This window comes from Centruroides sculpturatus, unplaced genomic scaffold (assembly GCF_000671375.1).
Source record: "Centruroides sculpturatus isolate CEXI.00-Female unplaced genomic scaffold, Cexi_2.0 scaffold888, whole genome shotgun sequence".
NCBI classification, from domain to species: Eukaryota; Metazoa; Arthropoda; class Arachnida; order Scorpiones; family Buthidae; genus Centruroides; species Centruroides sculpturatus.
This window is the reverse complement of record NW_019385009.1, coordinates 1-14,158: the sequence shown is the minus strand read 5'-3', so window position 1 is coordinate 14,158 and position 14,158 is coordinate 1. Positions and strand designations below refer to the sequence as shown.

The window sequence follows — 14,158 nt, the reverse complement described above, 5'->3', positions numbered from 1 at the left end:
AAGAGAAGTGGGACATTATTAGATGTATTTTTGATTAAAATAAAATAAATAAATATCCTCAATTGTGCCTTTAAGAAACAAATACCGATCATCACGTATGTACACATTACTACTACTAACATACGTGAAATTTAGCTTATTAAAATTAGCTCTTCCCAAGCAATAATTTTAACCAGGACTCGTTTTTATTTTTATTTTATTTTTCTTTTTACAAAGCGAAGTGCAATTAAAGTTTCATTAAATTTGCAGAGAGAAAAAAGGAAATTTCGATTAATTTGATCTCAATTATAGAATGTAAGCCTAGACCATCACATTAAAAGTTTCGAAAGAAAAAAAAAATAATAAAAAAATAATTGATCCTAGTTGCATTATGTAACTTATTTACGTAATCCATTCAAAATAATTACATCGTCTGATTTATGGGAATATATATTAATGTTTTTTTTAAATAGAATATTTATAAGCAAATTTATGTTAAAAAAATTAGTAGAAGTTAATTAAATTTAAGAATAATTTCGAAATTTGTAGTATACAATCGAATATTAATTAATAGTAAATAATTTATGCGACTTTTTTTTACCTGCTGGTAGTTTAGAGAAGTAACATTGAACCCGGTCGTATTGACAGTTTTTAATGAATACGTGTAAATTAGTGCTTGACAAGATTTATATCCGTGTCATAAAATGTTACTTTTTTTAATGCTCTAGGAACTTAAATCATGTAGACAACACTTCTCACGAGTCACTTAAATGGACCCCACTCATTAAAAATGTCTTTTTTTACGATTCCAAATGACGTATGATGTGTGTAGAATTATTTACTTAAATTTCTATTATAAGAAATAATTTTATAAAATAATTTCTAAATAAATATCTGTTTTTTTGAAGATATAATTTAATGATTTTAAAATGTATAAAAATCTTAATGAAAACAATAAAAAAAGTGACGAGTGACTTACGTCCGTTCTGAAGAAATTGTGATCCGCTGACGTTTCATCACGTGATGTATACGTCATACCATCACAATGTCCGTCAAGAAAGCGGATGAAAACATCTCTCCCCCACAAGAAATATGTTTGTATTCGTGTTATAAGTTAAATAGAGGAACTAAATAAGATATTAAGTACTTTAAAATGGAAGCGGTATCATTATATACTATTATATTAATTGAATTAATTTAAGAAACTATTATGTTGTGAGTATATAAAAAAAAAAAATCCTATCGACTATTATGTATATTTACATCATTGTTAAGTTCATAGTATGAGAAGAAATTTTTATTCGGGGGGATGAAAGTACAGTATCATTCGGGAAAATAAGCAACTAATCACGTGACTTAATAGTTTTTCTATTTGATTACGATGCGTTCGACTGTTGGACCTCTGGTGAGAAAAGTTTCCATTTTATAATAAAATATCAATTAAATAAAATTAGATCCAATTTTTAACAACAAATTTAGTTTAAATTAAATTTTGCTAATGGATTTTTATGAAAAATATTCGTTATCTTTTAATTTTTTCGTCCATATAATCTACTGATAATACTTTACGTCAAATAAGATCATTAATATTAACAAGCGATCTCGTTATAAACCGCTCATTTTAAAGTTTAATTATAAAAATAAAAATTATTGAGAAATTTTCAATTTATAAAATTATTAATAATCAGTTTATCAATTAATTTAATGTAAAATAAAACGTTTTATTATATTTTATATCATTTAAAAGCTAAGAGATTGATATGCATTAGAAGATTCGTCGCGCTACTTTTTCATATACTTTCTAATATTCTGAATTATGCTCACGAGTTAAAAGTATTCAATAACACGTTATTCGCGATAGTTTCTTTAAGGAAATTAATTATATAATTTGTTTTATAGTTTAAATTAATTAAATAATATAAAAATGTAATAGCGATTCAGACTAATAGTCATAATCGCTATCATATTAATAATAATAATCGTTCAATATGTACTAATTATTAATATTTAATATATGTATATATATATATATTTAAAATTTGTATATAATCTGTATAATTCTCTTTATTTATTAAATAAATAAAGAAGATTGGATTCTAGTTGGAAACTCCAACGACAGATGTCGCTAATGAACAAACTAAAGGCGGTCGCCATTTCGCAATTAGAACAAAATGTGAAATTTAGAAGATTAGAAAAGATAAATGTATTTTTGTATAGAGGTATGTTGAAACGATACATTCCATTGAAATTAATGTCTTGTGATAACTTTACGAATTTTTATCGTGTATTATTTATTTATTTATTAAAGCGCCTGTAAAACATGTTTCACTGCACAGCACCATGTGCTTTACAGTGAAGCATACTTTAATAAATTAGTTTTTAGATTAGCTTTGATTATTATGTATTCAAAATGCATTTTGAATACATAATATTTAAATTTTTAGTAATTTTAATTAAAGTTCTTTATTATATACAATAATAATGAAAACTGTTGTAAAAATTTATTGTATAAATGTATTAATTTCGAAAATATATATTACTTGAAATACTTAGACTTATTTTACTTACCGTTTAAGATGTTGAGAGATTTGTTTTATGTTAATCTTTTGAATGTGTTAAATTATACATTGAGTATAATANAATAATGAAGTTTTTTTTTATAGCAAATATGATTATAGATTTAAAAATTTTTAATTAATATTATTAATTAAATTTAATAATTCAGAGTATTTGTTTTAAAGGCAGAAGATGCTGTGTGCCTTGCAAATTTCTGTGACATTATGCGATGTGATGTACTGAGCGTCTTGTACAACAGAAATAAAAAGTTATTAGGCCATAGTATAGATGAAAATATGGAAAATAAATTGAAAAAAGAAAACAAATCCTTCCAGTCATCAGAATCCTGTGATGAACAAAAACTTCAAAATTTACAGAACAAATGTAAGGTAAAGAAGCAAATTTTAATTTAGATTTTATATAATTCTGACAATTTCTATTTTTAATATTTTTCACTTTCAAAACTTTGCCTTCATACAATATATTTTAAAATGTCAATACAGTATGTTTTAAGAAAGTAAACTAAATTCATAAGTAATTCATATGCAGCTTTTTTCCCCTGCTGAGATTGTTAAATTTTAAATAGCTTGAATATCTAGTTTACAAAATAGACAAATGATGAAATATTAAGGATATTATGTTTGTGCTTCTAAACTGTAATTTTTTTTTTTGTAACTTTAAAGCACTTATGATGCAATAAAATTATTAATCTAGTAATTTATACAGTAATACTTTATTATCAAATGATGTACTTTGCAACTTATAGAAAACAGAATGTGAATATGAATGTGATATTTGAAAAAATTTTATTTAATTGTATATATTAAATAAAATATCCATGATATATATATATATCCATGGTGCTTGGGCCATTTGGAACCTTACCACTTGGACAACCATTTTATGTTTCTCTGTTTACAACAGTTTCTCTCCAGTATGTATGTATGTATGTATATTTATTATATAGCAAAACAGTTCAAAGAGAAATGGAGACATTAAAAATTGAGATTAAGAAAAAATTTTTCTTAAGCTTGTGCTTGTTTAACTCATCATAAAAAATTTTTTGGTTTTAGTCTTAATTTTTCATATTAACTGGAAGATAGTGTAATGAAAATTTGAAATTGAATATTCAAATTCTATAGAATATCTTATTATTTGGCTCTGTAAATGTCACTCAATAAGAACAATATTAGGCTTTTAAATGTTTTACTATTGTTGTTGTTATTGTTTTGTTGCCATTAGTATCAGAAAATAGACAAAGCTTTTCTCTCTATTTTAATAGGTATATAAATATGTATAGTATTTGACTTTTATATACTGTATAGACAAATATTAAGAATAATTATTAGCATCTCAATAATATGAAATCATTGGAAATTTTTTAAAATTTCATATGTTTTATGTAAAATGTATTTGAGGATTAACACTTTTATAATTATAGGGCATAATCCGACAGTGCATTATTGGTTTGTTAACAACTCTTTCTCTGAAAGATTTCCAAGATATTGAAGGTAAAATATTTATTTTATATTATTATATTTATTCATATTTATATTTTGTACATTAATTTATATTTGTTTCATATAATAGTACATTTTACAAAATTAAATTGATATTAAGAAAATTTATTTAAATCTGGAATTTTAATTAAATTATTACATAACATTTAAATTTTCACAGATTTTGTATTTTGAAATATATGTTAATATTCCTTAATCTATATTTTAAAATATATTAATTTTAAAAAGTTTAGAATGTTATTTAAATCAAAATTTTATCATCTAAATAATAAAATAAAATTAATGATTAAATGATGTACAGTCAGTTAAGAAAGTTAAATAAACAAGTTTTGTGTTAATATTATAACTAATACTCTCTAGTAATGATAATGTTAACAGCTAATATGCAAATTTAAGAAGTACGTAATGAAAACCATAATATTTTCACAAAATATTTTTTATTTAATAAAAATTAATACATTTCAGATGACTTAACAAATGCTATATGTTCCTACCTGACTTGTGAACTTTATTGGGAAGATTTTCAAGAAGACGTAAGATATATTTCTTGAAATAAATTATATTTTAGTGTAGTGTAAAGTATTAAGTTATGGTACATACATTTTAATCAGTATCAATTTATATTTTAAATTATCATGATTTATGTAGTGTTCTATAGTCTTAAAAAATTCTAGAATTAGTAAACAAATAAAAAAATTTTCTCATATAATAGTACAGTTTTTAAGTAATTTTAATAAGTTTTTAAGCAATTTTAATAATTTCTTTTATTATAGTGCTTTTTTTTTTAATTTCAAAATTAAATTTTATGGTCTGTTAATTTAAAAATCTTTAAATTTGTTAAAATATAAAACATTTTACATTATACTTTGATTTAAAAATATTTTAAAATAATTTGTTGATTGATATTTCTTTTGTCTTTAGGTACGCCATGTTCCAATACTTTTCTGTATAATTATTGGAATAATTGTGATTGGAGGATTCTGTTTATGCTATTATATGGTTTGGGTGTTGTTTGAGTAAGTTAACAGTGTGTGTTTTCTAAGTAAATTTGTTATTTAACTTTATGTAAATTTTAAGGAGATTGAACTTTTAACAAAAGATTGAATTTTACTTTTCCCCACCTAACTTATGATTTTTAAGTTTTGCTTATTATTATTATTTTTTTTAACATATAAAACCTTTATATAGTAATAAAATTAAACAGTTGAATTTTGGTGCAGCAAGTATTGATATAACAATGAATATCTCCATAATGAATGTAGTTTGCTCTGCAGTGTGTATTAGCTTAACATGAAACTTTCTCTGATTTGAACAATATCCTTCTAATGTGATAAATCTATGTCTAGCAATACATTTTTTTCTATACTGTATCTGTAAAGTACACAGTATTTTCCTTTTTCTACAACTATAAAATTAAAATTAAATTTACTGCATTATTGATTTACCACTTGATTTTAGAATTAAAATGTGCTATATTAATACAGCAATTCTGCCGTGGACATTATCTGCAGTTAGTAGTCATCAGTATTGATGAGCAGGGTTGATAGATTTACATGGGGGTTTTTTTGATAGTTTAGCATCTAAAGTTTTTGTTCAGTGCTTACAATTAATTAACATTTTTTTCTTTGTTAGGCTGAAATAAGCTTTTGAGCATAATTTTTTGATAACTTTTAAGGAAATAAGTTTTAACTTTTTCTAAACTATTTTGTACTTTTTTGGGTTTGATTCTATCCTTTCCAGTTTTTTCAAGAAATTATAAATTATAGTAAACCTGTAAGTTACAGTAAAATCTTGAAATTAAGCAGAAACCGATCGTACTAAGTAAAAGTATTTGTAACAAAACCTCTTTTTGTTTTAGAATTAGTGTAATTTGCAACACTAAGACATCTCTACACTTTTGAAGAGAGCTTTATTGAATTTTAAATGAGTTTATTATATTAATTACAAAAAGCACTATTATTCAAGAAATTCTAAAATATAATTATTTTTAGTTTTACTTATTTAAACTAGGAAGATTTTTTTGCCTAGGATTCAAGTTCTGATTGATTTTGGATTTTGATGTTTAAGTTATACTGTAGAAATAATATGCAAAATCACTTAAATCTTCTAAAGGGGTTAAATAATACTAAGGTTTTCTGTTCTAACGTTATCTGACTTTATAGAAATAATGTTGACAATGTTAAATGAGAAAGGGGAGACTTTTTAAAAACTTATATAGTCCCTATAACAATAAATCTGTCTACAACAATATTTTTTCTTGTTCTGGTAAATATTGCTGTAAAGGGATTTGACTGTATTACATTGAAATGATTAAGTTGTTGTTATCTAAGGATTTTTTTGGTCCTTTTTCATGCAAATATTATTTCGTTTAATCAGTCAAGATTAATTTCAAGGGGATGATAATCTCTCCTAAGAAACCAAAAAAATGTTTATGAGATATCAAATAATCAATGAAAGCATTTAAGTAACTATACTTCTAATGAAGGTGATGTACTAGTCACTAGGGTACAGCTCAATTCTTTAATGGAGCACTTTATCAAATGAAAATCAAGATCCAAATAGAAACAATATTCTTTTTTTCTTTCTTTAAATGGTTCTTCATATAATCTGGATATCTGTATGTTACTAATTTATTGCAATTATGAACTGAAGTGTATGGAGCAATGGCTGCTCCTGTTGGTATACAGTAAGAAGGATTATGTAAAGATTTTATTTTTGTTCTAGTAATTTTCTGCAGATTATACATGTGAAAATGCAGTAGTTAGAGTTTTTCTATAATATAGAATAAATATTACAGTAATTTTCTCAGTGAGGAATACCATAAAATTTTTTTTGTAATTTCCTGTTTTTTTTATAAAAATATTTTTTTGTTACATAAAATGAGTGATTATCTTTTTTTTTTTTCTAGATCTCCTCATCACCCAAATGTATGCTGTAATGGTTTGCATGTAAACAATCTCATTTATAACAATCATTCAGGAACTTATGTTCCTTACAGTAATTACCATAGAATTACAGGAAAGGGAATGGATGGAAAGAAGAAACTACCATAAAGTAATTTGTGCTTTCAAATGAATTACGTCCATAATGTTACAAAAAGAGAAATGTCTCATTGAATCATGGTACAACTAAAAAGTTTTAAAATTATTTTAGTTGTATTTATTTCTAATTTTTCATTTAAAATTAGTCTTTTTTTTTTTTTTGTTTACTTTAACAGTACAAATTTTATAAAATTCTATTTAATTATCAAATATTTATTTCAAACACAGAAATATTTTCCATTTTATGTTTTAAATTATACTTCATTTAAAGAGAAATACTTTTATCTTACCATGTAAACTTTTTCAACTAGAATTTCCATTTTATACTGAAATGAGAAGTCGACACTGTCAAATTAACTAATTGCCCTTTTGCCTTAAACACTTTTTTTACTCAGCAAGCTTTAATAGAACAAAATTATAAATTTGTACTGTGTATATATATATATATATAAAAAATTGTACTCTAGATATATTATATAGATGGATTCAAAATTGAAAAAATGTTGAATGTATTTACTTGTTATATAACATAATATTTGAAGTTTCATTATTTAAAATAACAAATATTAAATCAAAGATTATAATTAAGTTGAAAGAGACATTTGATCAATTTATAGAATAATTTTATTTAATTTAAAACAAATAATTTTGAATTATGGCACTTGTAATAGATGTATTTTATATGGTACATGTAGTTTTATTTCTTATATATATGTGTGGTATATGTGATTTACGAAATTTTTATATATGTATTTTTATCTTGTTTGTTGTTTATGAATAACATTAATGTTATGGCTGTATGTTATACATATTGTTTGTTCGATTCATAAATTATTAGAACTTTTTATTGTTTTAAAATTAAAATATACAATACTCACTATATATGTTAAAATTAAGGAAAGATAATTTAGAACATGAGTAAGAGATTTAACATTTTTTCTTTAATTATCATATGTAGAATGTTTATGTTATTGTTATAATACAGTCGACCCCCCCTATAACACTGTTGATTTTTCCATTTTATATGAATTCCATGTTGTATGAGTCACTTAGATTTTACAAATACATGAACCCTTCACAGTCCGGCACACGTATTTGTAAAATCTAAGTGACTCGTACAACATGGAATTCATATAAAATGGAAAAAATAACAGTGTTATAGGGGGGTCGACTGTAGTTATATTTATTTTTATTTTTTTCTAAATGCTGTTAACATATTTCCAGAATTGGTAAATTTTTTTTACAATAAATTTACCGAAAAAATGTTTAAATTTAATCTTAACGTGCTGTTCATTAATTGTGTGTACATTTTTTGAGTCATTTCTGACTTCTTCTCTCCCTATTGTGTACAATGATGTACTTTTGGAAAACCCCTTCCCCTTTAGTTACATATACAATAGTTCATGAATCCCCAATGTTGAAGGAATGATTTAGTTCAGCAAATATTTTCTGACTGATAGTTTATTCACATGACTAGTCAATAGGCTTATATGAATAAATTTGTATGTCACTAAAATATCACTAAAAAAAGTCTATGTAGACAATGTCTTGACTCTCTCTCCCTTGCATTGTGTACAATGATGCACTTTTTGTGATTCTCCTCCCCCTTTAAACTGTATACATAATTAATGGACAGTTCCTGGTAAGATTAACAGTTTTAAATGATAAAAAGTTTTCAGGGCAATAGGAGTTAGATTATATATAATAATAGATTACATTTAATTGGTAAGCATTATAAATACTCAGATTGTAGTTTGACATAAAGAATACAAAAATAGTTGTATAAATCATGAGCTTATTTAAAAGTAGTAATCTACAGTTCGAAAATACAAGGCACATTCAATAGAAAACTGGAAAAATGCCTTTAAAAGTTGGGAGAATGAGCAATAGCATAGTAATTCTGACACATGAAACTTCAAAGTCAGAGGCAACAGTAACTGCAACTGGCAACAGATCGATAAAATGGCAGCACCTCTCCAGCAGTGTAATCCTGTCTGATTTTTGACAAAAACCAATTGACATCCATTGGCACATGCAGGTACAGTAAGGAAACAAAGGAACTAGCACCACAAAAGAAAAAGGAAAAAATAATTAGAAAATTTTCCAAAAAGTTTTTTCTAATTAAAATTTATTTATATTTGTTGCATCATCTATTTCTATACTACTAATGAATTAGCAGTCACATAAGATGAAAATTTTATTGGTTTCACTTCAAAACTTGTTTTTTTTTTTTTTTTGTTGAACTCAGCTTTCCCATGATTAAATCCCAAGTTTGTCACTGGGTGTATGAGTGAAGTTCTAAGGTTCCAAAAACGGCTGCAGTTTTGTGGAAGATTCTCCATGACATTCACTGCAATCCTTGGCATTGCTTACTGTATCTGCATGTGCCAATAGATGTTCATTTTTGTCAAAAACTGGACAACACTACACTGTTCTTGCTTTGTGCACTGTTGGAGCAGTGTCACTATTTTATCAGTTATTTTATCTTGTGCATCGACATGTTGCCAGTTGCAATCATTGTCGCCTCTGACGTGGAAGTTTTGGTTGTCAAAATTACTATGCTATTGCTCATCCTCGCAACTTTTAATGGCACTTTCTTGGTTTTCTATTGAACATATCTTGGATTTAATAACCATTTGTTTAGTTTTTTTTTATTAGTATTAGACATTTTACATTCTGTGTGCTATTTTAAATAATCTTGAATATTTACTTTTATTTGCTAAGACAATTAGTTTGTATTTTTTAGTTTTAATTGCATAAATGGATTTGCTTTATACTAAATCTTCCTTCCTTCCATCTCACAGAATCTTCCAAATGTAAAAAAAAAAATTTTTTAGAAGTATATATCTTCTGATAATAGACTAAAATGTAAAATTAAAAATATAAATAGATTTGCTTTATACTAAATCTTCCTTCCTTCCATCTCACAGAATCTTCCAAATGTAAAAAAAAAAAATTTTTTAGAAGTATATATCTTCTGATAATAGACTAAAATGTAAAATTAAAAATATAAATATCATTTCAAAATGGTCCTTGGTTTAATGTTTAAGATGAATACTGAATAAAGACAGATAAAAACTTTAATCTATACAGTTTAAACATGAATAATTTTATTTTGTATTGAAAGAATGGTACCATAAAGATACTTAGATTTTGAGATTTGAGAATTAAATTAATATGGCATAGTTATTTTATTTCAGAATATTAAATATATCTAAACAATTTAATGCATTTAATGTTGTTATGAAAATTTAGCCACATAAAAATAAAATATAAACTAATATTTTCTTTTTATGTGATTAAATTTTCATTAAAAAGCTCACAAGATTCAATAACATGTATTCAATCGTAAATAGGTAATTTTGAAAAATGTATTTTAACGTTGCACATAATCTGTTTAATCCATTTTAATGGTGCGCCTAGAGTAACTATTAAACTTAATAGTTACTCTAGGCGCACCATTAAAATGATGTGCATTTCTCAGGTTATTTTAATAATTTGTTTCTCAGTGTATTTATAAAATAAATAAGTAAAGTAAACATCAAAAATTTTGCTAATTTTTATCTGAAAGAAAAGCTTTATTTATTAATATATGAAATAGAATGTAAGCAAATACTAATACTGTAGTATTTGATTAAAAATAATCTGTTATAAATGAATAAAATTGTATTACAAATACACAGGAAAGATACTTTAAGTATTGTCTCAATATTTAAATTTTTAACCAGTTTGATTTTGATTAAGGAGTTGAAGAAATAAAAATGCTTGCCCTTGAATTATTACATTGGAAAATGACGTGTTATACATCATTTCCCAATGTAATCATTGAGGCAGTGGTGCATCCAGGGGATGGACCAAGGGACACTGACATCCCTAAAGTAAAAGGAAAAGAAATACTAGTAAATTTTCCAGAAATATTTTCCTAATTAAAATTCATTTTTTTATTTATATTGTGTTCTATTTCTATATTACTTATGAATTAGCGGTTACTTAAGGTGGGAATTTTATTTAATTCACATTAAAAAGTTTTTTATCTGGTCAACTCAGATCCTTCCAAGATTAAATCTTGAGTGCACCACTGTTTTGCGGTATTAGAATTGTCAGGAGGTCATGCATCATCTTATGGTATACCATGAGGTGATTCGTGATGTGACCACTTGCAATCAGAAAGTATAAACTTTGATAATATTCCATGAGATATGTTTATAACACTACTGTGCAGCATTACGTCCTTTGTGTGCAGTTCATGATATCAGTACATATTCAGATATATGTTAATCAGATCACTTTTGTTCTTTGTCCTGCTAGGAATCCACTCCGGAAGTTTGTTCCCATTGTTTGGAACAACCCTGTATATTTTCAAATGTACTGTGGGAACAATAATGTATATAAATACTAAAACAATCAACTGAGATNTTTCCAAAAATATTTTTTATTTAATAAAAATTAATACATTTCAGATGACTTAACAAATGCTATATGTTCCTACCTGACTTGTGAACTTTATTGGGAAGATTTTCAAGAAGACGTAAGATATATTTCTTGAAATAAATTATATTTTAGTGTAGTGTAAAGTATTAAGTTATGGTACATACATTTTAATCAGTATCAATTTATATTTTAAATTATCATGATTTATGTAGTGTTCTATAGTCTTAAAAAATTCTAGAATTAGTAAACAAATAAAAAAATTTTCTCATATAATAGTACAGTTTTTAAGTAATTTTAATAAGTTTTTAAGCAATTTTAATAATTTCTTTTATTATAGTGCTTTTTTTTTTAATTTCAAAATTAAATTTTATGGTCTGTTAATTTAAAAATCTTTAAATTTGTTAAAATATAAAACATTTTACATTATACTTTGATTTAAAAATATTTTAAAATAATTTGTTGATTGATATTTCTTTTGTCTTTAGGTACGCCATGTTCCAATACTTTTCTGTATAATTATTGGAATAATTGTGATTGGAGGATTCTGTTTATGCTATTATATGGTTTGGGTGTTGTTTGAGTAAGTTAACAGTGTGTGTTTTCTAAGTAAATTTGTTATTTAACTTTATGTAAATTTTAAGGAGATTGAACTTTTAACAAAAGATTGAATTTTACTTTTCCCCACCTAACTTATGATTTTTAAGTTTTGCTTATTATTATTATTTAATTGTTAAATTTAGTAATATTTTTTTTTTTAAATGGAAAGAAAGAATTATAAATTATCTTCCTTTTTTCCGTTCTAATTTCCATTCCGTTGTTGTTAAAATGCAAAGGAAGAGACGAGAAAATCGAACAACCTTTGTGCATATTTTATAAATGTCATACCTTGTGTGTTCAAGTAGAATTTAATATGATTGAATTCTGTCGAATATGAAAAATGTCACTTTTTACAATTTAAATTGATATTTTCATTACAAATTTTGAATTCAATGTTTGATAAAATATCTTATGAACTTGTATTACTGTAATATAATTATTTCTACTTGATACACTATGCATATATTGTATTTCACTTTTGCACTTCTCTTTTTTAAAATTTAAATGTTATATTCTAAATATGAATGTAAATGTTCAATTATTATATTAAAAAATAATTAATGCACTAAATTAGTTTTTTTTTTAATAGCTCTTCCACCTGCATTTCACACCATTTTAAAGTTAAAAACAAAATGTAAATACGATGTTTAAACTTGTTTTTATTCTTTGACATTTCTGGATCTGTATATCTGCAAATGGCTTCTTAGATGAAATATTATTTCTGCATGTCTTTTATTATACAGGATGTCCCATAAGTCATGCACCGTAAGCAGAAAAGCTGTTCAAATATGTTTGTTGTGATTGCAGTCCTAATTGCAAATATGTTTATACAGATGACCCGATCATTCCATACACCTTGCGTGTTGGCAGAATCACACAGAGTGACATGTCTGTGTGATTCTGTCCTTCAGATGAGTAAATCAGATCCTTCAAGTACCCCAGCAGTGATGGAGTCGAGACTACATGGTGGCCATTCCAGATCCTTAATGACCAATCCATTACCTGAGGAATAGGCCAGCTTGATGGGTGAGGCAATGAGATTTCAAATTGCAAAATGAGAGCAGTAGCAAAATATGAGATTAAAAATGTTGAAAAGGAGGAAAATGAATAAAAAATAAAGTCGAATACAGTGAAGACCCATAAATGTACTTTAAAATTGTTTATAAATAGTTTGTACAGAGTTGCCAATGCTATTGGCAACTGTTCTGGAAGCAGGGAGGTGACAAAAATCAGTTGTCTCAGTGCATGTTACTGAGACAAAAATCAATTTTGTTACTGTCGAGCCAGTACTGTGGGGACTGTCACAAACCCCATTACATTACAGTTTGTCTATGGCGGCATATGACTTAGGGGATACCTTGTGTAATCTAATGACAGTCTTGTCTAAAATAAAGACTGCAATTGCATTTACAATATATGAGACAATAACTCTTATTCTTATTTGATTATCATCATTTATCTACAGATTATATAATTACATTTCAACTCATTGGGTTATTTATAACAAATTTATTATATACATAGTGATGATGGTGCATTATCAGTGACTCAACTCACTGATCTGTAGATTGTGTGCTATTTGTTATTGTGTGTGTAACTGATGGGAGTGAGTTTACACTGGATTAAATTTTATGATGATGCTTATATACGATGCAATGAATTCTGATAGAATGGTGGTCTGAAGTTTACAGGGATCTTTGTTTGCTATTGATTAAGCAGAATTCTTAATTGAATTAAAGTGTAATGGATACTGGCATCTATATTTCTAATGGAAAAAATAAATTGCCAAAAAATATTATTTTTTTTATTCAACTCTTAAATTTCCAGATTTTTCCAGGTTTTTATTTATTTATTTTTAGTTTTCCGACATTTTAATGCAGTAAAAGCAAAATTATATTACATTTAATGTAACTCCTGAAAAGATATCTTTGATTTTGAAATGCAATTCAGAGTTATAAGACCAAAAAGTAAATTTTTATGAAAAGGAAAAAAAAAACAAATATTACACTTACCACATATTTATATTTCATACAT

General features: G+C 25.3%; 1 protein-coding gene across 2 annotated transcripts; it reads left to right on the top strand.

The window, feature by feature from the left end:
• Positions 1-2,726: 2,726 nt before the first annotated feature.
• Positions 2,727-12,684, top strand: LOC111633337. Of its 2 annotated transcripts, XM_023377891.1 has the most exons (6): positions 2,727-2,924; positions 3,977-4,046; positions 4,521-4,588; positions 4,977-5,071; positions 6,964-7,109; positions 12,361-12,684. In XM_023377891.1, the coding sequence occupies exons 1-5, from the start codon at positions 2,760-2,762 to the stop codon at positions 7,106-7,108; spliced, it is 543 nt and encodes a 180-aa protein (XP_023233659.1). In that variant the 5' UTR covers positions 2,727-2,759; the 3' UTR covers position 7,109; positions 12,361-12,684. The 2 variants fall into 2 exon arrangements, with proteins under 2 accessions (XP_023233659.1, XP_023233658.1); XM_023377890.1 differs by lacking the exon at positions 12,361-12,684 and having other exon boundaries at positions 6,964-7,221.
• The last annotated feature ends 1,474 nt before the right edge of the window (positions 12,685-14,158 follow it).